The sequence below is a fragment of the Sphaerodactylus townsendi genome, linkage group LG10, assembly GCF_021028975.2.
Source record: "Sphaerodactylus townsendi isolate TG3544 linkage group LG10, MPM_Stown_v2.3, whole genome shotgun sequence".
In the NCBI taxonomy this organism is placed as follows: Eukaryota; Metazoa; Chordata; class Lepidosauria; order Squamata; family Sphaerodactylidae; genus Sphaerodactylus; species Sphaerodactylus townsendi.
The window spans coordinates 39042491-39069076 of NC_059434.1; the positions used below are offsets into that span (position 1 = coordinate 39042491).

The window sequence follows — 26586 nt, forward strand, 5'->3', positions numbered from 1 at the left end:
GTTACAATCCTGGCAAGTTCAGTGGACAGTCTTTGGGCAACTGGATGATTTTTTCTGTTAATTTTGACCTGCTGCCTGAATACATGTTATTTTCAAGTAATGCAGCAGCAGTTGCAACAACTGACTAAAAAAAACCCTAACACTATAACGTAATTAAAATAAATGCTAATTCAGTGTGTCATTTCCTAGGGGAAAATCTGAATTTGAGAAGTGGTTGAAATTTCTAGCTAGAATTAGTTGAAACTCAGTAGCATTAACTGTTTTTGTGGGGAGGGAGGGAGTGATAATACAAATGACACTTTGGGTATCAAATAGATGGCTAATGGATTTGCTGCTTTAGCAGTATGTGGTTGGTAGATTAGTGATATGATATCATGAAGTAATAGCACAGACCGTCTGATATTTAGGGGAAAAGGTTACAAATACAGAGGTATGTACTTCCAAAAAAATTCAATTTAATTATGGGTTTGGAATTCTATAGGGTATTTTTTTTTTAATATGTTGGAGCTCTGGATGGAGGTTATTCTATTTTGGCACAACATTTCCAAGATTCTAGAATTCTGGCACTCAAAAAAACATGCAATGAAATCCCAGTCCTGAAATTAAAAATAAAATGTACTCATTGAGCATTAAACTTTTTTGAAGAGAAAAAGGGAAAGGTGCAGTGGTGGGATTCAGCAGGTTCGCACCACTTTGGCAGAACCGGTTGTTAAAATGGTGCTTGTAAACAACCAGTTGTTAAATTATTTGAATCCAACCACCGGAACCAGTTGTTAAATTATTTGAATCCCACCACTGGAAAGGTGGGTATGTTTCACTGGGCTGGGCTGGTGATTCTTGGGGGCTGCATCACACTCACGTTTTATTCTATCACCTGGATCCCAACAGTCAGAGAAGGGCTACAGAGTCACCAGACCAGCATACATAATTACGGCTACAACTTAAGAGGCTTTGGAAACCTTTGCAAGGTTTTGAAAACTTCCCAAAACTTTCTAAGGTTTCTGGAGAGTTGTGAAGGCTTCTGGGACCTCATAAAGATTTCCGTAAAGGCTTCCAAATCTTGGCAAACCCCTGGCTGGGTATAATTTGCAGCCAGGAGCTTAGGAGATGGACCAGTGGTTGCCAATCTCCAAGTGAGGCCTGGAGATTTTCTGGAATCACCACTATCTCCACTCTACAGAGATCAGTTTATGTGGAGAAAATGGTTGCTTTGGAGGGTGGAGTCTGTGGTATTATACCCTGCTGAGGTACTTCCTTCCTCTTTAAACTCTACAGTTCCCAAGCTCCCTAAGGTTTCCAGAATTTCTTAACCTGGAGTTATTCTATAGCAACTGATGGCTGCCATTGGAATGAAGAGCCAGAAGGTAGCTGCAATATGTCAACAGAGAGTCACCAGACAGCCAGTAAAGGCAAGCTCAGTAAGTCATGCCTATATTCCCCTTTTTCTGTTTAAAGAAGTTAAAAGTCCATTACAAAAGTCCTGCAGATGTGCACCAGTAAATAACAAAAGGTGTTATAGGAGCTACAGTGAAAATCAAGAGTCAGAAAAAGGCCTATTACTACACAGAGTTTTCTAAACTAGGGATTCTGGCTTAGATCCCTTTCTGATTACTGTTCTAAGCTGGATATAATCTGTTGTTGTCTTATTTTCAAGTAAAGTGATTGCTGTTTCATACAGTTCATTTCAATCCATCTATAAACTATCACTGAAATGCTCTAAAGTACTCTGGCCATTTCAAATAGCACCGCTCCACCCCCCCTTTTTCTCAGGCATATTCATAGCAATCTAATACATCTGAATTCTGGGGATATAGCATTGAATTGCTATATCACCAGCATTGAAGGGTGCGGAATTGCTATGGTGCTATAGCACTATAGTGCAAATCTCAGGACATTTAAAAAAAATCCAGAATGTACCAAGAATGTACCATGGAACATGTCGGGGTGGGGGGGGAGCAGTCCTGTCAGAAATGCTCCGGACACTTTAAACAACACACAATTCAGAAGTGCAAGGAAGAATTGAAAACAGGAGAAAGAGTTTTAATTTAAAAAATGACTGAGGCAATGAGACACTAGTGGCTTTGTCTGAAAAGGTTACAAAAAATCTGTTAGCAACTAAGAGCCAAAATGGTTATGACTGAAATGAGACAAAAAAAGCTGTTAGCAACTGGTTGCTAAAATAGGATATAAGAGCAGTTTGAAAGGGACCTGAGTCAATTAACAACTGTAACTAGAACAGATTACAGGGTTACATAATATAAGAAATTTAAGAGAACTATATCTTACATTTAAAACATTGATCGTAATCTCAATTGTCCAGTTCCACAGTTTGAAATTTTATCTGAGGAGAGTGTGGCAAAAAAACCTTCAGTTTGTTCTTTTACAAACAAAATTTAGTACCATCACAGCTTGAAAAGCTAAGGAAGGGTGTTACAAATTGGCAGAGTTTCAGTAAAGCTGATGGAGGTGAAAAAATTAATTACAGATGGTCTCCCATAACAATTATATCAACATAAACAAATAGAATGAACTTAGATGTTTTTAAATAAAGGAATACATTTCTTGATATCCAGCAGATGAGATGGAGAAATCACAAAATATAAAAACTATTTTATTATTTTTATTCAAATTCACTCTTATTTATTTATTGCATATTTGCCCCATATTTGCCCCTAGAAAGCCCAGATGGTATATTTTATTTCTGACTGTTTTATCATAATAACCCTATGAGGTGGGTAGAGAGATAGTGATGAGTCCTATGTTGAACCAATCACAGCTGGGAGAGGATTTAAAATCTGAAACTGAACCCCTCACCCCAAAATCAGGAACCTGTAATAGTGTCACATGGAACACGGGACTTACCAAGGCCTCCAGATTTTTACTGGGAACAGCCCACTTTCTCAGCAATCCTTGTCGGGGGGGGGGGGGCGGGGGAAGGGTATGGTTGCTATCATCCTGCTAGGAGTCAAACTCATCTTCTGCATCAGAAAACACCAAGAAGAGGGCTACAAAATACAACCAGTGTGTGAACAGGAATCTATTAGCAGTACTGAAGCACAGTTAAAAATCGCTGGAACTGTAAAAAAATATTTCACATGAAAATGAAACAGAATATGTACTTGGTGCTGTCTGGATCTGTTACACACTCCAACTGGTCTTGAGGTGAATAAATAACCTACATTCCTGCTAGTTTTCACTACTTTTTGTTAAACTGTTCTCCCTCCTACTATGTAGATAAATATTATACACACACACACAAAGCCTTTATTGGCATCATACAGTAAAACAATTTGTAACCAAAAACGTTTTACAACCAGAATAACATAGTTACAACTCAAATAACCATCATTTAATATAAAAATCTCCCTTAGCAGATGTGCCAATAATATCCAACAGAAACTTGGCAACTAATTCAGAAAAATCCTGATTTGATCCATCCAGGAAATACTTTATCCTTTGATCATCTGTCATATCTACATTAAAAGATGTAAACAATGGTCGATACTTATACCTTAAGCATTCCCTATTTGGACAGTGGCTTATGAAGTATGCTCTAGATGTTTCTACTTGTATGCTGTTGCAAGGGCATGTCTTCGATCTTTGGTATTTTGGAATCGACCCTCGAGTGAGCAGATAGCAAAATATTTGGAATACTTGCTAAAGAATGCAAGTCTCAATCTAAAATTAATCATATAAAGAGTAAATAATGGAACATACAACCCTTTGCTTCAACTAGTGATTGATTTAGAGGGTGAGAGCAAGTTAGAATTGCTGCTATTAAGATCTTTGATAATCCCATTCAAAGGAATTTTTCTTTTAACAGATTTTTTACTCTAAATAAGATAACATTGATATTTCATCCCTTAGATATGCCAATTTCTGTAATCTTATCAACTATTTTATCATGCCAGTTTGAAGTGTTAAGTTCAGAGAGCGAGTAGCATGTGAAACTGCCTAGCTTGGTGAGCCAATTGGATTTTTAACCAGTATATAGTTGCTCTAATCAAGCCAAAGGTAGTTAAGGAGGTATAGGCCTAGTTCAATGCATTAAGGCTACATAGAATACTATGATTGAAACTATAATCCCATGCAGAAATTTAGAGTGTAGAGTCATTTAGACTGGTGTTTTGGGCCTAAGAAAAGGTTGGAAAATATACATATGAGAATTGCTTCTGGAACTACTTTTGCATTGAATGCCTTGATTACTGCTGGAATGTATTGGTGTCCTTTGGTGTAAAAGAAATTCACTAAAGCGTTTACAGTTGGAGTGGCTTTTACTGATGTTTCTTTTAATATTATTATTACTACTATCTATCTTCTTTTATTTTTATTTTCTTTATTTTTACTGTTATTTTTTTTGGCTTAATTAATTGCTAGTCTTTACATGAATTTATTTTTAAACGATGCAATAGCTGGAAGTAACTTCAGTTATAATGGAAATATTAGACTGAAATTTCTGTATCTGTTTATGCATTGTATTTTGTGAATGTTGAAATAAAAATTTATTGCCCTCCCAAAAGATCAGTTTTGGCTTTTTTTAGTTCATACACAGCCCACCAGAAACAGCCAGCCAAAAGTGTTGCCAGCCAAAATGGATCTTTTTTTCCTGCCTGTTGCATGAGCTCTTGTCAGTTTCACAGTTGCACCCACCATTTTGTGTGGTGCTGCAGAGATTTTCCATGCTTCTGCCATTTGGTTAAGATTTTCTGTTTGTAGTTCATCCATTTGCAATTTCCATGTAAAAAGTAGATGAATAAAATTTTGCCTAGTTATTCCATCCATGTGTTGTTTTTCCCTTTTTTGGCTGTTTCTGCAAGGGCAGAATACAGCGTCCCAGGGACGCTAAAAACAGCGACCCTGGGGAGGGGTTCGCATGGCTGCTGGGGGCCTCGCAACCTCTGAGCGGCGCGGAGTCGCTGTTTCCGAACCTTGCTCCCTGAGCAAGGTTTTTCGGAAACAGTGGCTTCTAACCGCTGCCATGTGAACGGCAGCAGCTGGAAGGTGCCATCCCCCCTTTCCTGAATGCCTTACCGCCCCTCCGGCCTTCCAGCGCATCGCCCAGGCCAGGGGACATGCCCCCCCTGCCCTGCGACTCCAGAGCTGTCGCGCAGGGCAGGGGAGCATGTTTCCTGGCCTGGGTGACGCGCCGGAAGGTCGGAGGGATGGTAAGGTGTTCGGGGAATGGTGCAGCCTCTGCACAGGCTGCGCTGTCTTCCCTGCCCCTACCAGGACCATGCGAACGGTCCCGGGTGTGTGTGTGTGCGTCAGCGTCATTTATGCCGATGCACTCCTGCAGCGTGGCCGTGCAGAAACGGCCTTTGTTTTGAGAGGGATGTCTGCAAAGCTATGGTGACACATGTATGTGCATACTGCAGCTTCTCTAATTGTGTTGCTGTAGTTTCACAGACATCCCCCTCAAAACAACAAAAAGGAAAAATGACACATGTGCAAGATCATTAGGCAAAAAACTCCTTTATTCATCTCCTTTTTACATGAAAATCACACATGGATAAGCTGCAAGCAGAGGAAACCTCCATGGGGAACCTTCAGAGAATTTCTGCTGCAGCACCATTTGCTTGACTTTGCAGAAGGCCCCTTTCTCTTTCTTATTTTGCGTGTAGCACATGCACAGCTATACAGGTGTAGCTGATCACATTGTGGGACGATCAGCCTGGCTATGGGGGTTCATTTCTACATGACTGTGTAGCTACGCATGTTGTACAAAAATAGTTTAAAAAGAGAAGCATCTCTGTGTGAAGGCATGATGATACTCTCTGTATATATGGAAATACTTGGCCCCAGGGACCGAAAGGCAGCATGGGCATGTCTCCTCTCCTCAGGGAGAGAAGGTAAGTCTGGAGAACAGAGGAGGCACCTAAAAGTGGCACCTCCAACTCGGTGCCATTTACTGTTTCCCAAAAAACCCACTCAATGAAGAAAACAGCATTTTCCCACCATTTCCCCGCTAGGGGAAAAACCCAGAGCTGCCTCATTGCAGAGGAGCAGCCGTGTGAACAACACCCCTGGAATGGTGTTTTCACTGTTCCAGGGGTGCTGTTTTTGGCCTGGGCGGAGTGGGCGTTGGAGTATGCAATAGAAAAGAGACGTGGAAACATTTTAAATAAATAAATAAATAATAAACTCACATCTCCTCCAGCTTCTGTTCTACCTACTGTATCATACCAGCTTTACTCCGCTGTTAAATTAAAATTTCTCACCCAATTCAATTGATTACCATAAGGCCACTATTTCATAGACACAGGTATCAATAAGTAACTAAATATAATTATAACTGTCGTTCCCATCTAAATTGTTCATAAATTCTGCCTTTGTAATATTTTCCCTTCATAAAAGCCCAAAGTATTTACAATCTGCAGATGAGATCATACTTTAAGTATGGTAAAGACAGAGAAAGGAGAGTGAAAGGTTGTTCACACTAATATTGCTTGAATTGAAAATGTCCTGTCCTGAATCTCATTGGCCCCTCCACAGGCCTAGAATAATATTTGCCCAGTTGCTATGTGGACGGAGATGGTTGCCAATCCAGTCCATTCATAAGAATAAATCTGGTTCTTGTTGATAAGAAGTCATTGTTTGACTACAATGAGCTGATAATGCAGGTAAAATAGATTCCTCTTCCCCTTCTCTGAGTAGGAACATTATGGAAAAGATGTTTAAACCATTCCACATTAACAGCTATAATTTAATGAGACATTATGTGGGATTCTATGAAGCTTTTTTTTGCTGAGAGAGCTCTTTTTCTCTAGCACACAGAGCCTTGCGTCACTTGGTCTCCTTGTGCTGGGGGAAAATTCCACTATTGGAAATGTTCTGCAGGATCTAGCACATAATTCACATTCTTTTGTGTATGTGTGTTTGTGTGAGATAGAGAGAGTCCCATTTTGAAATACTGCATCATCACATGTATGTATAACATGCATATGTTTTTATTCAGTAATGATACAGATTTCTTTGTGCTCTAGGAAGAGGTGCAAAGCCAGTAATATATTTTCAGATGTATTAAGATTTAAGATCTGAATCTGACAGCTTGCTACAGAAAGTTGAATAGACTAACTCTGTAACTTTGAAAATAGAATGGCTCAACTTGCAGTCAGTCTTCTTAGAAGGCTCGGCTTCCAATTAACAAATAGAAAATCAGTAATTTTCTTTGCACCAAAGAAACATCTATAACAAAGTCCAATTGTTGGTGTATATTTTAGGGTCTGTGAGCAATTAGCCTCAAGAATGCGTAAACTGAAGAACAGTTTTTTTCACCTACTTCCAGTAAATACCTTTCTTTAAGAAATTATAATTTCATGAAGAAATTATAACTTTATAGGTGAGCTTATTTGGGCTGAATTAAGTTAACGATAAACACCTTTAATAAAAGTACTAGTCTTTCTTTTCGTTTCTTGCTCCACGAGAATATCAGTTTTAAGTCTTGGTAATTGTTATAATGGAGGTACGGTAGCTTGGAAAACCCTTTTAGCTCGAATTTCAAGATGCTTAAAGAGAACTAAGCTTGGAAATATATTCAATTATTTAAATCAGTAATGACCCACAGACTACAACTCACCCCCACTTCAGTTTTCTTTGCTATCTTCTCTCCTTATTCACTTGAAAATAGTATTGGCTCAGTAGAAAGGAAGCACGAGGACAGTGATATTGTTTGCCTTGGCCTGTGCTGTTCTCTGGCTTCCTTGCAGACGTTCCACACCACTATTTCCCTCAGCCTTCCCTCTCAATGGTACATTGAGAAGCTCCTGAAACTTATATGATCTCACCGAGGTTTCAGAGAGGGAACATTCATATTTGTCTAGGCTGCTTGCTAGATGACAAGAACATTTGTGCAGGGGAACCACTAGATGCAGAATGGAACTCTGCTTTGTAGCTCATAGAGTGGTGTCTCTGACCAGAAGTCTCTCCAAACAATATCTGGAAGCCTTTGCAAAAGCTGGGAAAGAAGTCCATGGGAAACAGTGGAGGTAGAGATACTGATGCATGGCATTAGTCACAAAGCCTGAGAGACATAAAAGCATGGGCTGGCACTACAGCACATGGGACAAGTCACGGAGTAACTCCACTGCCTAATTATCCTAAATGTGATTATTGTTATTTCTTTTATTACTATTATCAGATCTTCTGCCTGCAATGCATAGAGTATGGTAGAATAAAATGAAGATTCTCTGTAACAAGGAGCTTGCAGTGCAATCATGATGGAGAAAAAAATGAAGATATTTTATTTTTACTCATATTGTTATTCTTGTTTTATCCTTCCTTTCATCCAGTTTGAACATGTGAGGAACACAAAAAATTCATTTTCTGTAATTATAGTCCAGTTCTAGAAAGCAGCATGAAGTTAAACTGCTGCTAAAAATATACTGTTTTCAGTTACTTGATACAGATGCTCTTACAAAGAAAAGTTCCTATTTCTGGAAAATAGTCAAATAGTGCAATCCTATGCAGATATGGTTTTTTGTTTTGCAGTCAAGTTACAGTCAGCATATAGCAACTCTGTAGGGTTCTTGAGGTAAGAGATGTGTGGAGGTGGTTTGCCTTTACCTGCCTCTGCATAGCAACCATAAAGTTCCTTGGTGCTGTACCATCCAAATACTAACCAGGGCCAAACCTTGCTTAGCTTCCAAGTTCTGATGAGATCAGGCTAGCCTAAACTGTCCAGGTCAGGAGTAACTGTAGATAGTATGACACTGAACAATATCACAGTGTAAGCAACCATATCCTTCTTTTATATTATTTAGAATATATTTCATTGCACTACATTTCTGGAGAAGTGGTTCCCGAATAGGTCTGCTAATGAAATGAGGGAATTACTATTGCTAAGTTAAATCTCTTATTTCAAAGTCAACCAAATGATCAACAGAACTGTCTAATGCTAGAATTCTAATTATTGGGAAGTCCATCTAAACATTCTGGAAAACAACTGGATCCATAGGTTCGAAAGGTAACTATCTTAACTGGTCAGCTAGTCCTACAAGGGATTTAAAGCCACAAGCATCTAATATTTTATGAGATAATACATGAAAATTATCTACATAGCAAGGAAAATACCACCACTCCCCCACTTCTCAAACAATTAGTTGCAGGGTAGTACAGAATACCAAATACAGCATATGATCTATTTCCTATATTTGGTTCTGTAAATCACTTGCTAAGAATTAGGAATAGAATTATGACTGTCAGGGGGCGATTTGCCACTGGCGATTAATCCTGGGATAGTCACCCAAAATATCCAGGTTTTCTCACGATCTCCCCACTGTCGAACCTCGGAACACAGATCAATCCCAGTTTTGTCGCTCCCCCTCCCCCTTATCTAGCATTTCCCCAGTACGTGGTTGCTTGTGCAACTTTTTGGCATAACACTCTATCAATCCGCACTGGTGGGGAGGTTCAGGGGCCTGATGTAGTTCAATTTCCCGCCGTTCACAGTGATGCAAATGCTGCCAGCTAATCAGAGCGTGGTGGCCCGTGCATGATACGCGCGCAGTTATTTCTTTTTGTTTTCGTCTCATTTGGTTTTGTTTCGCTCAACTTCTTCTGTTTTGGTCTAACGTTTAACGTCTCTGATGAGAGAATGAGAGCAAGGGGATGCTCGGTATAATGTTTAAACTCAGAGGGGGTGCCTTGTTCACAGTCTCACATCTTCACCGGCTGACATGATAACGTGAAGAAAAGTTCCTGCCCCAACATGGCATGACAGCCAATCAGAAGAGACCCACCAAGACTCGCCAAACCAATTGCGTGACAGTGGGGATTGTTGCATTTCTGGAATCTGATGCAGGCCTAGGGTCTTCCCTGGAAAAATGGTGCAGTGAGGATGTTGAATCCGCAACGAAAAGTTGTGGTTCATTTTGAAACTTGGATTAATCTACTTTTAATTTTCAGTGGGAAATTGCCCAGAGTGACCAAGACCATGAAGTTCTAATATAAACTAATAAGGAGAGTTCTAATATAAACACTAGGAGAGATTTTTCCAATCTTTTCCTTCTTTACCCTGGAGCAACAGAGTGATAATAATTTGCCTTCTTATTCATGAGTTTTGACTAATGCTTCCACAGTATGCAATCAACTGACTTTTCCATAGAGCTGATCTGAAAGTTGTAATTAAAAGGACAAGCTCTTTTATTTTACCAGGTTACCATATCATTACTAAAATGGCATTAAAGCATGTGTGGTCATTTCTGAAATTATTTGAGCATAGCATGTGACATATTTGGATCTCAGGGCACCCTCTATTGGACACACAGATATATAGCAATAGCAGAAATTTATACTACTGTCCATACTGTGGGAAAGTAAAATATTTGAATACAAATATACGTAATATAGGATTTATAATTTTTCTTCGTCTTCAAAACAGGAAGAATCTACTTAGTATCTTTAAAAAACTGCAGCCTAATGCAATGCATGTGTAACCTCTATACCTGCAGCCTCACACACACGAAAGAAACAGACATTTGAGATAAATTAAAAGCACTATTCTTGAAAGTATGTCTTCACACAAGTCTTGTTCAGCCTAAATTCTAGGCATGTTTATAAGCAGTTAAGTCTCACTGAGTTTAACCGGACTGTATATAAAATACATTCTTTTTAAAAAAATTCCATGGTGATGGGCTAATTATTTGCAAAATGTTCATATCTCATGTACACTTGCTGTAAAAGCAGGACAAGCAAGAACAAGCTTTCTGGTACTGTCATCTTTCTTTGTTTAAACAATATCATACTTCCTGAAGGGAAGAGTAAAGGAGACTTCTCAGGGCTCTTGTTTTAATACTCTATGTTCAGTGCTAATGATATATAATTTTTCAGAACTAGTTTTAAATTTGTGAAATAAAGAATGGGTAGCTTATCCAAAAAATCATCCTCTCTTGGCTCAAGACCATGAGAAAACCAGATGTTTGCATGCTGAATATATCACAAAGCTCTTCAGCTGAAGTTCAGCATTTCTTTATGTCACCCAAGCACCCAAAGTTTTGCAGGGCTGTGCAGTTATACAGAATGGATGTATTTTGAATCTACACCTTTATTCCCCCTCAATTGTAATGCCATAGGAGTCTGTATGATACACAACATGAATTCTACAGCAGTTATAAGCTGTGTCAGTCCTTATTATGGGTCACAGGCTATTCAGAAGCTGGGGGGGAAACCCACTATTACAGAGTTAATTACATACATAAAATCTTAGCATCCATCATTCATTCTAGAATAACTAGAGCATGAGCCCCCAACCAAATGCACTTTTAAATACCTGCCAAGTGTTTTGAAAAAGTGTGTGGGGCCAGGTGGAGTTCTGCCCAGTATAGAGCTTTTATTTGCCCATTTGAAATCTGATTGGCTTTGCAGGTTAAAATAACAATTCAGTGACAGCTGTTATCACAATATTAGTTTTATTCTCTCTCTGACTCCTCTTCCCAGCATATTTTAAAAATTTACTCCTCTTATTCCCAGCACTTGGGCTTCCTCTGTATGTGTGGTTGGCTCTGCCTTCCGTGTGGCCATTTTGGGTTGTGCCCATTGCTTTATTGCAAAATCTTAAAAGTGCCCACAAGTTCAAAACCTTTGAGGACCTCTGGCTTAGGGTTTAAGGGTTGGAAACAACTAATTATACACAGAATGTTACCTCAGCTCGTATTTTTATTGCAGAGAATATAAATGTATCTACAAATAGAATAGTTATTTGGTCAATTCCTATTAGTACAGTTAAAGTGTCTTCTGATCAGAGAGCAGGTTTTAAAAATATATATCAACAATTATAACCAAATACACAGAGTGTCATTAGCGCCACAGAAATTACCATTTGTAGCTGGCTTCTGTGTGGTTCAGGTTGTATGGACAAGTCTCAAAGTTAATGAAACAAAGGGCCAAACAAGTGTGTTTCCTTTTTCCTACCAGGATTTAAGACTGTGGGGTCATTTCTATTTGAAGAAACATTGTGGGAAGAGTTTACCTCCCCTCTTCCTTAATGCGGTAGCCCCAATCCCTGTCCCCCAATGATTTCTATTTAGAGACAAATCACACACTGGAACTTCCAAACACATACCTTTGGCCTAGGGTTGCTAAGCTGGGAAATTTATGGAGATTTAGGGGTGGAGCCAGTAGAGAACAGAATTTGGGTAGGAAGTTCAGCAGGAAAGCCATAGAGTCCACCCTATGAATGACCATTTTCTGTAGGGAAACTGATCTCTGGAGATCAGTTGTAATTCAAGGAGAATTCCAGGCCACACATTGGAGGTTGGCAAACTTGCTTGGGTCCAAACTTGGAGCCTAAAATCCTTCTAGGAAATTTGGTACACTCTTGCTTTGCATCTGTTTGTTTAGCATCTCTTAGAATGGCAAGAAAGATGGCAGAATTTCTCTTTTGCTGAGGATGTTGGCCTTCTTCTCCAGTACTTTCCTTACCTATTTAATTATTACATTTATATACCACTCCCTACTATAGTATTCAAGGTGGTTTACAATGTAAGTTAACAGAGTACAATGTAATATATGGGATAAAAAGGGTTGGGAATTACTGCCATTACAGGTGAAGATAGAAAGTAGGGGACTATCTTCCATCACACTGAAGCCTTGTGGAGTGCATCTCTTCTAGCTGTTGACTTCTGTCACAAGGGTAATAAACAGTTGTCCTGTCCTCTTTTAGAGAGTGCAAAAATGGCAGGACAAATGCACAGATGTCCAGAACAGTTAGAGAACATTTGTCTTGATGGGTGTATTGTGAGTACTTCTACTTAAATTGGAAATAGTGATTTCTGGATTAAATTTTCCTCTATAGTTTCCATAAAAATGTGCAAAGGGAGAAATCATTTTCTATCCATTTGTGAAAGCACTGGATTTAGCAGCATATTACTATAAATTTATAACCACATCAGGTGTTATGTTTTATATGATTACAGCAGCCGTGTATTGATGAAGGATAAAGACTTTTTAGAATTCTTTTGTCAATTGATCTGTTGAGACTCATTTTGTTATTATTGGACATGCTTGGACAAAGTGAATCAACTGGAACTCCAGACTAAATTATTTTAGCAGGTTAATACTTCTTTACTATACTTCTCTCCCTAGGGAACTAAGCATGCTCAGCACTGTTTTCTCTTTGCTAGAAAGCTGGTTAGAGTCCAGGTTATTAAAAGGAGATATATATGTTTCACCCCTTACAGTGTTTCCCACAAGAGATTCCAGCCTTCAGTAAAATACAAAGTCCCTTTTAACTGAAAAGCCCCACTTTTGCTTCAGCTGTAGCTTCTGCAAAGTGTAGACCAGGTTTGCCAACCTGTAAACTGAAGACAGCCCTTCTGCGTCCAGTTACCAGTATTTACGGTAAACCTGCCAGGTATTCAGCTCGGTTTTTGCAATCCTGTGTGGGCAGCAGAACCATAAAGTTTACTGAGCACCTACTCGGTTTCCATACCTTACTGATTTCACCTTTGGTGGGTCACAAGTTGGTCAGGTCTGTTCTAAGCCTCTAACTTTTTTTTTTGCCATCAAGTCACAGATGACTTAGACATAGACAAGCCTTTATTGGCATTCCAAAATACAATAAAACAATTGTCCATAAAAAACAGATAGATACAGCAGCCATTCAGAGTCTTATCAATAGTTTAGTCCAAATGGACTCATCAAAAGTGCCATTCCTATACACCTCTCCACAGACCAGACTGAAAACCCACCAACAGAGCCCAGGCATCACAACAGCATACAGTATCAACACTCCACTATAAAACACAGAGTTTGTTAGAGTGGCACCTAACACAGAACAAAGGGATAGAGGGGCTGAGGAAATGGGCAAACAATTACAGATTTGACCTCCCATAGAGTTGCCACAGCCTTCAGTTGTCCACTTCCATCTGTGGCAATCAATAATAACAAAACCTTCACGGCATCTTCCTCAATGAATCACCCACAGGTTGTTATTTGACTTTGGGTGACCCGTGAACTAAAAGGTTGCTGGCTTGAGAGGTAGGCACTTTGTATAACAATTAGCAAATAGTTAATGTGAGCAACATTGTTGTTGTTATGATGATAGCAATGTAATGCTTAATATCCATCTAGCGTTGCGTCTATAATCTTTAAAAGATATTTTGCTACGCTTTCACAAAAGTAAGGATCAAGATTATCTAAGATTAAAGGAATCCTAAGAGCATCAGTTAAATGATTGTATAGGAGTGAAGCAATGATGGGTTGGGTCATTCTGATCTTGGCAAACACAGATGACTTATGACATCCCCATAAGGTTTTCAAAACAAGAGAAGTGTGGAGGTTGTTTGCCATTGCCTACCTCTATGTCACAACTCCAGTGTTACTTGGAGGTTGCCCATTTATATACTACTTAGCTTCTGAGATCTGTTGAGATCAGGCTAGCTTGCGACCATCCAGGTCAGGGCATCCCACAATAGCTTTACTGTTATAGTCTACCTTCATACCCACCAGATTTTTACACATGAAAACAGAGCACGCTAATAACACTTCAACTTTCAAGGATCACTGTCCAAATCCTTCCCTCCACACTGGTGGACCCTAGTCTCTACTTTCTATAAGTTGTATACATTTTTTGTGAAATAGCCATTGATTTAAAAGCCTATTTATTTGAAAAGCATAATTGTCCTACAAAGTTTTACCAGCTGTTCAAAATGTATTTCAGTAGCTATGTGAACTGGCAGGCTGTGTGCTGCAGGGTATCTTAGTATTCATGCATATGTCTTTACATGTGCACTAGACAAAGATACATCTATTTCCCCAGTCAGATCTTTAACTTCTTGGTAGTCTAGGGAGAGAGTTAAATGATGAAAAATCAATGCTGCCAACTCACATGGATAAATGTTTCAGACATCTGTAAAAAGGGGCACAGTTACCAGAAATCCAGGACTAGCCTAGTAAATAGGGACAGATGGAACATATGTCTCTCCTTTTATTCCCCCTGATCAAGGACTCCGTTTTTAGATGTTTGAAAGCAAAGCAAGGTTGCTACCATGTGGCACAGGTTGTTAAACACTCATATCCTTTGATATAAAGGAACTATAAATGCAAACTAATAATCATTTTTATTACATACATGCTCAACAGGAGGGAACATCAAGTTATGCTAGCTTTGAAGCTGACATTACAGAGGCTATAAGAAAAAGAACTTAACAAAACATATGGATGAGATCTTAAAAGTCTTCTACTTGCTTTTACTTGTAGTTCACTTAAGAACAGCTTTTACAAGCAATTCTATTTGATAATTATTTGGGAAATTATACAGTTCTCAAGCAAATTTCGTTCTGTACTGATACAGGTCCATCCTCTTTTGGACCTCTTCCTACGACGTAGAGCTTTTCTGCATAGGTTTTTTCCTATTGATTCTGACCTCATACTGCTTTGATTTACATTTCACACTATTTTTGTGCCTTCCATGTTTGCTCCCTCCACCCCCATTATTCCCTGAATGTAAAAAACCCCCAACATTTTTACCCTGAATGTTTTTTTCTGAAAGTTGACTTTGAGGTAGTTTTTTCGTTGTGTGTAATGTTTCTGTAGCTTTTCTTTGTTCAACCACCTACCTCTATCTCACCTTTCTATAGCTGAATGGTCAAACAACTCCCTCTCCTCTGAAGATACACAGTTTCAATTTTTGTTTTAAAAATGGCCAGATTATCAACTCTGTGTTATAGGCTCTGCTGCATAAAGTCAGACACTCTGCTAGATCAGGGGTCTGCAACCCGTGCTCTGGAGCCACATGCAGCTCTTTCAGCCTTATACTGCGGCTCCATGTTGCCTGGAGGTCGGAGGGTAGTGTGGGTGTGTCCCTCCAGTCCTCCAGGGCAGCACTGGAAGGAAAGGTGAGTGGAGGGGCTGAACCGGAGGCGGCTCCGTGCGTGAGGGCGCCGCTTTTCGCATTCCCTCCACTCACCTTTCCTTCCAGCACTGCTCTGAAGAGTTGGAGGGACACACCCACGCTGCCCTCCAACCCCTGGAGGTCGGAGGGTAGTGTGGGTGTGTCTCTCCAGAGCAGCTGCCACCCCGCCTCTACCATCCCCGCAGCTGCCATCCCCCCTCTGCCCCACAGAGCAGGCAGCTGCCTGCTCCGTCGGGCAGAGGGGTTTTTCTTGCCCAGCGCCTCCGCCTCCCAGCGCTGGAAAAAAAGGTGAGTGCAGGGGCCAAACTGTAGGTGGCTTGGTAGATCTCTCTGGCTTGGTAGATCTTTGGAGCTGTGGAAAACGGGTCCAAGTGGCTCTTTGGGTGGTAAAGGTTGCTGACCCCTGTGCTAGATAATGCATTCCATCAGGCTGAGGCCAGAGCTGAGAAAGCCTTGTTGCCTTGATCACAGAAAATGGCAGCTATGTTCATTTTGAGGCTCACACTTTGTATGATTTCTCCTTATGCATGGTGTATCTTAACAGCTAAGAAGAACTGGTGATTATTGCTTATGTTGCAATTTATAGTTAAAGTAGGATTATTTTAACATAAAAGGTTCCATCAAGAAACTGAATTCATTGTTCCCCACTTTATTTTTCCCTTTGCTGTTGTTGCCTGCTCTTATACCTAGTTGCCTGCTCTTATACCCAGAATGAGCTGTAAAAAAAAAAAGAGCCTGAAAGCAGTCGCACATAATGAGGTTAGGCGGGAAGTAGTGGCTACCCTTGTCCCCAGGCGCCACTCTTCTGGTTACATGGGGGGCGCAAAATCGGGCCTCCACATGACCAGGGAGTCCTGCTGCCTCGTTTTCCCATGCCTCGACCCTGTCGGTGTCAGTCGAGGCACACAAAAACGACCAGGCAGCAGGACTCCCTGTCCCTAAGTGCCCTCAACCCCACCCTGGACTCCCCCTCTGTTCCTTCCTCCCTCCCCCCCGCTGGCTGGGCTCCCAGCCGGTAGCCTGCAGTCTCTTTTGACCTTCCCTCTGGGCAGGCCAGAAGAGACTGCAGTCCCGGCCTCAGAGACCTGCTTTTATAGCTTACCTGAGATGAGGTCGGGGTGGGGTGAGACTTGAGGGAAACGGCAGGAGGTCCCACCCTTCCTGCTCCCCAAGCTCCTTTCCTTCCAGATAACCCCTGCATAGCAAAGCAGGAGTCTCTTGAGTTCGGACTGCAGTCTCTCCCAACTTCTACTGGGTAGGGAGGTCAAGAGACTGAGGCACCCCGGACTGAGGAACTCTTTCAACTGAGAGAATCTGAGGAAGGTGGCAGCACTAGACCTTGCCCATGTCCATGTCCATGGTGACATGGGAAGGTTGAGGGCAGTGGGGGGTGGAACCTGGGGGCATCACGGGTGGAGCTGGGGTGGAGGGGGGGGCAGAGCCTGGGGGTGTCCTGGAGACAATTTATCTCTAGGCGCCATTTACCCCCAGTATGCCTCTGGCAGGAAGTGTGGAAAATTCAGCTTATCTGTGTTCCTATTCTTGATGTTAAAACAAGACTACCACACTCTCCAGTTAATACTTTAATTTGTTTAATAGCTAAACAAAACACATTTATCTTGGTGAAAGTGAATGCATGTTCTTACATCCTGAAAAACTTTACCAACTTCTAAGATCCCACTGCTGGACTACCATAGACTAACATGACTACCAACAAAACTATTATTGGGTGTAAAACAGTAACCAATTTAAAGCTTCCATATATTTTTCAGATGTAAAAATAGTTACCAACCTCAAATGCAAAAAAAATACAATTTTTATGTCTTTTTTTCTCACTCACATAAACACCAACACAGTCATTTTAAACATTTTAGACATCACATGGATTACATCCTCTGGAACATTTTTGGATTACCAAGTCATGTTTGAAGTGATAATTCTACTTACCACATTAATATTTATAAAGCAATGCATTTCATTCCACAAAAATGTGCCATCTAAATGTGGTTATACAGTCATAGCATTTGACTCCAAGAATTTTAAGTAGTCCAAGATGCTGTCTTGCCAGTAAGCAAGCAACAATACATGTCAAAACCAGAAGAAACACAACTTAATGGCTTGCAGTATGTGTGTTTAAAGTGCCATCAAGTCACAGCCAACTTATGGTGACCCTGCGGGATTTTCAAGGCAAAAGACATTCAGAGGAAATTTGCCCTTGCCTGCTTCTACATAGCAACCATGGACTTCCATCCAAATACTAACCAGGACTTGTCAGATATTGGAACCTAAGCAAGGCTTAGTATTTGCACCATAAGCACTGATAAATAACAACTGCAGTTCTACCACTACCGCTGGTTCCAAGTGTTGCTCTTTTCTGAGAACTCTACCCAAGAGCAGATCTTCTGTATATAAGATATTCCATTTACATTAGAAGCACTGATTTGTGAAAGTTGCCAAATATGTCTATGATTGTCAGATTGGAATACCAGCAATTTATTTCCTTTTTGTAAAATCTAGTGGTGTTCTGATGAGAAAAAAACAGAGCAATATATAGATGACTGAGAAATGTAGAGATGACACACTGAGTTAACTGAAATGCAGATAACTGCTAACGACTTTTTAAATACTGGCTCTGATTACAATCAGATTTCTCAGAACAATGACTGTGGGAATGCAATAATGTGTAATGTGAAAAAAGAATGTACAATGTGAACAATATGCATTATTTTATGCAAGACAGCATAACATTATGTACACATATGACCAATGCTTCTCTTATGTGAAATAACATGACCTGAATTCATTTTCTGTCTGCATAAAGCAAGACAGCTTGGCAAGAGCAAACACCATTAATAGCCCTAGATTGTATTGGCCTCTCTCACCACTGTCTACCAAGCCATGCTACTGGGCAGTAGGACTGTTTTCTTATTCCTGCTCTATTTTTATCCTTGAAATGCTGGTGGATACTCCGGTGTATACAATAAGTACAACAGTAATGTGGGTGTACACACCTAGCATTACTGATGAACACCAAACATCCTCAAAGAAAGAGGCTGACAAATGCCCTGAGACTGCAGATGGATCACAGCAAAAATAGATGAATAGGCATACATTGCTGAGATGGGAGTTTTCAAATATGAAATTGTGGAAGTTTGTTGTTTTGTACTGCTATTTGATGCATGTTTAAGGATGTAATCTAAAATAAAAATTTGCTTTATTTTCAGCATCAGCCAGTTAAATTGGATACTTAGTGCATGATTTAAGAATGTTGCTGTGGACATATTATAATCTGTGTATATTTTCGTTGATCTGGCTCATTCCTAAAGCTTTATTGAAAAACAAACTTATATCCTGCCTTGCAGTGCCACCTGTTGCTTCCTTATGTAATTTAACAATAGCGTTGAAAATAGGAGAATCCACATTTGAAAATTCTACCAAGTCTGTGACACCTTAAATATTGGTCTGAGGTTGTCTCTGAGTGAATATTTTAACTATTTATTTGAATATTTCAAAATTCACTAAGGTGTGTGTTAATGGAACAGTTTTTTTAAAAAAAACTGTTGCTTCCTTATGTAATTTAACAATAGTGTTGAAAATAGGAGAATCCACATTTGAACATTCTACCAAGTCTGTGACACCTTAAATATTGGTCTGAGGTTGTCTCTGAGCGAATATTTTAACTATTTATTTGAATATTTCAAAATTCACTAAGGTGTGTGTTAATGGAACAGTTTTTTTAAAAAAATTCTGCTCCCTGGTGTTACTCAATAAAAAGAAAATGATTTTAAAGATTTTCTCCGCCGGCTCATGAGGTGATTCAGATATGAACCAGTGTTCACCTAAAAATTGTCATAAAAATGATATCCACCACAGCAATGCTCCCCATATTTCTGTCAATAATATTAAGCTAACTAGTAGGAGTGTTACCATGTTTTTCTGGTATTGTCCAAGTTCAGGTTTATAAGAATCAGAAAATTTCAAAAAAGCCAAAAACAGCTGAACACTCATATTGTTATGAGCCCCCCCCCCGCTTTTTCAAAAAAATTCATGTCTTTTAAACCTGACTCTGAAAAAAATGCTGAGTTCAGCATTCAACTCCGCACCTCCCCACCTCAGAAGTCCAAGTGGGATCTTTAGGTAGCAGGGGGGTACAGATACTGAATGTTGAGTGCAGCTAGTCAGGGAACTAACGTTCAAACATCTGTTGCCTGCTGCCCCTGAATCCATGTGGATTTGAGAGTCAGCAGTCAGCAGGTAAGTGAGGGGGAGAGGAGTTCTCCCATTTTAAAAAAGGTGGAGGGACTGAAGGAACCCTTTGTCTCTCTCCCCCCCCAATCATTCATTTTTGGTTCAGCTCTATCTGGATGCACAGCCCTATATTTGTCTTGGAATATAATCGCAATTGAATGGATATGGTTGTTAATTTCTTTTCCTTTACTTTTTTCTATTCTGTTTATGTCTACTAAAATAAATAATAAAATGTAAAAGAAATATGGTTACCAGCCTCCAGGGGTTGTTTGGTGTTGTCCCAGACTTTCAACTGATCTGCAGGCTGTAGTGATCAGTTTCCCTCAAGGAATGGTAGGTTTGGAGGGTGGCCTCTGTAAGATCACATTCTCACTGAGCTCCCCTGCCCAAACTTCACATTCTCATGGCACCACTACTAAATCTCCAAGGATTTCCCAAAATTAAGCTGGAAAATCCTGGCTATGAACACTATTTCCATGGGATGGGTGGAGTATATCGATATTTAACTGTGATTATTTTACTGTTACACATTATTTTATTGTTAACTATTTCATTGTGACACATGAAAATTATTGCTGGTCATGAAGTGATAAACATACATTTATGAACTTATGTATTTTTAGTGTTTTTCAGTTTTTAGTCTGTGGGGGGTGCGGTCAGGGAGTTTTTGGGGGACTCTCCTGATGATACCACCCAAGTTTGGTGAGGCTTGGTTCAGGGGTTTCAAAGTTATGGACTCCCAAATAGGGTGCCCCATCCCCCATTGTTTCCAATGGGAGCTAATAGGAGATGGGGCTACACCTTTGAGAGTCCATAACTTTGGACCCCCTGAACCAAACTTTACCAAACCGGCTGGTATCATTAGGATAGTCTCCTAAAGATACCCTGAGTTTTTGATGCTGCTAGCCTAAAATCTGCACTCCCTGCAGGCCAAAAACTGAGAAAACACTAAAAAAATACAAAAAACACAAACGAACTTGGGGGGGGGGGGGTAGCAAAACTCAGATTTTGCATTGGGCTCCTTTTCCCCTAGCTACACCTCTGACTCAAAGCCCTAGGCAAAATCAATAAGATGGTATAGATGATAATAAACAGCCATCGTAAAAACTTTACAATGCAAGCCCCCCAGGGCAATCATCTGGAAGAACCCTGTGCCCTTCTAAAGAGACCTATCTTAAAAGACTCCCTCCTCCTCAAATTCAAAGAGAGATTCAGACCTTCTAATTTCCCCTGGGATATCTCTCTCAAGATTCTTGTGTGTGCGTGAATCTATATGTACAATGTGCTATAAAAGGCATTTCATTTCATTTCTTACATTTATAGGCTGCCCTTCCCCTCCACATGAAGTGCCTATACAGAGACTGTCAGTGATCCAAAATGGGCCTTACCAGTGTTTGTGGCTAGTGAATGTCAGGTTTGGGACATTATGACAAAGCTGATTTTTATATTATGAGTTTCACATTGAATTAACAGGAGGAATAATGGAAAAGCACTGGTAGCATGTGAAAGTAATTACCACAACTGCAAGAATGTAAGCGTACCAAAACGTGAATATATGACCGCTCCATTGACCTCACACTTTTCTAGGGAATGAAACTGATATGATAACATTCAGTTCTGTAGGCATTCTCCACATATCTGTTAAGTTATATGCTGAACTTGCAACAGACGTCAGCAATTAGGCAGTTCAATGTAAAAGTAGCAGCAATTAAGTGTATCATAGAAAACAATTTAAAGTTGCAGCATAGGAACAGTCTTTTTAATTGGAAGATCCTTAGAAAGACATAGTAAAAAAAAGGTTATATTGCTGCCATGTTTTACATAGATATTTTGGGATTTTAAAAAGAAAGAAATGGTTTCTTGTAATTACATGGAAGTTTTGTCTAATTCTTTTCTTATTTTGGACAAAGCAAAATGTTCTAGCACTGTAAAATAATATTGGGAATTATTATGTGGTCCAAAGATAGACATTAATTTTCAAACCAGACAAGTGACTGTGATAATTTAAAAATAGGAAGTAATAACTTTTTGCTGGATTGATTCTTACAACTCCTTTCCACTAAGCCTCCCACCAATGGAAATAGATTTTCCCCCCACGTCTCCCTCCGACGGAGAAAGTTTTTCCCCCCACAGGAGGAAGAATTTCTTCATAAGACACCCTTTTCATTTGCACAGTTTACACAGACTATGCCTCTCGATACTACTCTCTATGTGAGCAATTTTTTAAAAAAAGAATTACATTTAAAGTATTCAAAATACAATAGCAGAAGATACCCAAAGTCATGCAAATGATAAGCACCACTGTTAACAACTTCATCAGCACAACTTGACATTGCATCAAGAAGAATATATGTCTATGGTGACATGGAGATAGATCTCATTATTAAGGCCATGATACTCAAACCTCTATTTTCAAACAATTCCACTGACAAGAGGGAAGATTGGAAGTGGTATGAGTGACTCTTTCAAACTTGGAGAAGAGTTGGGATCATTAACTCACCATGTGACAAGATTAAGAGTTACAGAAGCAATGGACAAGCATTGCAGGGGAAAATAGGGTTGAAGGCTCTACAAATAATGGCTGGCCATTATGGCTGTTCCTACATGTAATGCAGATATATGAATAGATTAGACATCATCTTTATCTGTTCCATAGTACTGGGACAATAGATTTAAATTTGAGGACATAATAACTATTGGTCATACCTGAGAGCACAGGGATGACCAGAAGACTATTTTCCAATCTTACCTCACATGTGGTGATGGTTTCCCCGTAACTCTGCATTCTAGCTGCACCTTGCTTCCTTCAGCAACTTCCAGACTCCTGAGTTTTAGAGTAAACTGAGGAGCTGACATTTGATTGTGATTTTCCTTGGAAAGCTGATTCAAGGAGTCATTTCCATTGACCTGAGAGCTGCTCTTCCTGTGGAGCACAGATTCTCCATTGTGAATGACTTTGGGTAACTCATTCTCAGTTATGCCCTCTTGATGTGTTTTGTCTGGAACTGAGTTCGTTAAGGAATTTGACATGACTGATTGTTTGTTTTTAGGGGACAAATATCCACTGTCAGGGGAAGAAGAATTTCCATCTGGACTCCCAACTCTGGTCTTGGCTGCTTCTCTAAATATGGAAGAGAGTTCTTCTATCAAAGTGGCAGCTTTATCACACACCTTGTTCTTTAAAGGAACTTCACTGTTGGAAGATGATTTGAACTTAGGGTTCGTCTTTTGCACACTTGGACCACATCTTTCAGCATTTTTGAGACTCCGAATAAAGCTTGGCCTTGCAGGTAGCAGGGGTGATATGCTAGATTTTTTCCCAGTAACATTGAAAACATTGTTTGCTTCTTGAGAATGTGCATTTTCCTTTTCTTGCTCTGGGAGAGTTTGAGATGCAATTAATAGGGAGTTTGGAGTTGTCACTTGAGTCTTCTTGGAAGTATCTGGATCACTTACTTCAATTTCCTCTAGTGAGTTTGGAGAAGAGGTGTTGAAGTAATATGTGAACTCCTGCTTTGCCTTCCCATCCTCTACAGCATTCACAATAGATTCCTGGGCAAGTTCAAGACTTTTGCTCATCTCCTCTTCACTAAGAAAGGAAGACAACTCATCTGAAAATTCCCTACCCTGTATATCTGAGAGAGAATCATAAAAGAGGTCGAAAGAAGAGGAATCCTCATATATGTTTTCGTGGTTGTTGGTATGATTGTTTTTATTTGCATCATAAGCATCCTTCCTCATTAAAGACAGGGGTGCATCTTGCTCACAGCTTCTCTCCTGCATCTGGAACACAACAAATATTCTTTTGATAAGGTCAACAGACTCCATGTCACCTAACTGCCCACAAAGTCAGAAGAAAAAGGTACAAAAGGCTCATATGCAAAAAAGGAATAATTTTCCTAAATTTGTCATAATCCAACATGCTGAGAGGACTATGTAATTGGACCAATGGTTCCCAGATATTTTACTGGAGACCTAACATTTCCAATGCAACAAAAAAGTGAAGCCAAATCCACCGAAAACAGCTTTTTTTGGTGAGGAATCTCAGAAATAATCACGCATTGTCCAAAGATTTTTTTCAAGAATCACAGCCCAACAGATGGAGCACACTCATACACCAGTCGCATATAAATGAATTGGAACTATGCAAGAGCATCAAAGTGCTAATGTATTTTGAACTGTATATTTGTCATATTTGTCAGTATACATATCAGAACCCTTTACAGTTGAATATTTTTAGCCCATTTACTAATCAATTAAATGTAAACATGTAGGACAAACTCTAATGCTTTATTTCGTTTCAGTCAGCAACTAAAGGTAGAAAAGGTCTAACGTTAGAATGAGCTGTGCCATTCAAGCCAGGTCTTGTTAATTCTAGAGTAGGCATATCTGAATACTGGAATGTTGTGGGGTTTCTGGGCTGTATGGCCGTGCTCCAGTAGCATTTTCTCCTGACATTTCGCCTGCATCTGTGACTGGCATCTTCAGGATCTCTGAACAGGCCAGCCACAGATGCAGGAGAAACGTCAGGAGAAAATGCTACTGGAACATGGCCATACAGCCTGGAAACCCCACAACACTCCAATGATTCTGGCCGTGAAAGTCTTTGACAATACATATCTGAATATGACCTCCTGTGGCTTGAGACAGGAGATTTTTATTCCTACAGAGAAGAGATCATGTGAAGAAGGAGCCATTTTGTTTGGAGTCATAAGCAAATTATTAAGGCCTAAAATATCTTATCTCAGAGCCATCATTGAGTGTGTGCTCTCCATATCACATGACACTCACTTTGCTATGTGCATTGGACCTTGAAAGCCATGCTACTACAGAGGTCTACCAGCATAAAACCACGCTCTGTGACCCACCCTCTGGGACAGAATGGCATGAGCATGGGGACATGGGATACCCCATGTACCCCAGTACATTTTAAAATGCCGTATTTACCCTGTCTTTTTTAAAAATGGCTTTAGTAATTACATTCAGGCTCACAGCAACACACATGAATTTCTCTTCACTCACCTATCCTCACAAGAATCCCAAGAATCAGGTTATATTGAAAGCAAATGGCCCAAGATTATCCAATCAGCTTTGTGGCTGAACTGAGAAACTGGTGGCCTAACATGCGAAATCTTTTTATTCTAATGGTTAAACTAGCTCTGACCATAAAATACATGAATCTATTATTACCTCTGTTTAAGGCTAAGTAAAAGAGATTTGCCCCTGCTACTATCTTGTATGCCTTACTTATGAGCTTCGTGTTTCCTAACTGAAAACAGGATGTTAGACTTGATTTACTGAAAGAACAGAAAGCGTCTCAATGGTCATAGGCAACAAATATTTGACTTTCCACTTTTTCCTAAGGAAACCTATGTTTCTTTTTTCTCAAAACACTCTTCAAGAATTTTACACAAGTGAAAAATCCACATGTTAATTGTACACATGCTTACTGCTCTAATATCTTTTTATTATATTAAAACCATTGAAAGATTTGCCAGGAAATGGATGCATTTAATTTAGCCAGTTTGGTAGACCAAAATAAAAATTAACACACACTAACATTTTAAATAACAATTTAAATTAAAAAAAACAGCCAAACAAGCTTATTTAACATGATGTTTCTGAATTTTCATATCAGTATAATTTTAATCTTTTTAACCTGTGTGGTTTTAAACTTAACCTTTGTCATATGCTATATTACTTCTGTCCAGTGGCAGATACTTGACCTGGCAGTCATGGGAAGCAATCGGATGTGCTTTACATTAGCTTGTGGAAGCTCCTGTTTCATTTAGCTGCTTCTCTGGGATTTACCTTGCATGAAACTGGTACAGTGGCTGGTACAGTGCTCATATTAATTGGCTGGTACCGTGCTCAAATTCTTAAACTAGTACGTACATCTCTTTATAACTATTCCTTTTCTGTGTATGCCATATTAACTAGATAGAGAAAGGAAACTTAAATCTATTTCTTATTTACATTGGGTTCTCCGCTTCCTTCTCAACAGTAATGGATGAACCTAGCAGCAAAAGTATCACATGCCCTATATTTTCGAGGACACTGCACTAAATGTTTGCAAGTTGCCTGGTGAAATCAGCATCTCACCATATTCTTATAATATGGCAATGCTGTTGAAAATGTAATGTTTAAATTGTAGGGTTTTTTTTACTTTTGACATTTGATACATACATGTAAGTAGTAGTATTACTGAAGTGTCAGACATTTATTGTATTATCTGGCTGTATAGCAAATGAAAAAAAATTGAATTATTTTACTGTGCAAGTAAATAATTTGTTTTAATATGTATGTGCTTTTTGAAAAATTGAGGGCCCTTTTATTATTATTATTATTATTATTATTATTATTATTATTATTATTATTATTATTATTATTATTATTATTATTAGTATTAGTATTAGTATTAGTATTATTAGTATTATTAGTATTATTAGTATTATTTATTATATTTATAAACCGCCCTCCACATTCAG

The 26586-nt window shown here is 39.4% G+C and overlaps 1 protein-coding gene across 2 annotated transcripts in view; it reads right to left on the bottom strand.

Moving 5' to 3' along the window:
- Positions 1-26586, bottom strand: part of PALLD (palladin, cytoskeletal associated protein) — a 270815-nt gene that overhangs the window by 240874 nt on the left and 3355 nt on the right. For both annotated transcript variants that reach the window (XM_048509988.1, XM_048509987.1), the window contains exon 2: positions 22848-23881. In XM_048509988.1, the coding sequence (XP_048365945.1) occupies positions 22848-23881 (1034 nt within the window). The remainder of the gene's footprint in view (positions 1-22847; positions 23882-26586) is intronic.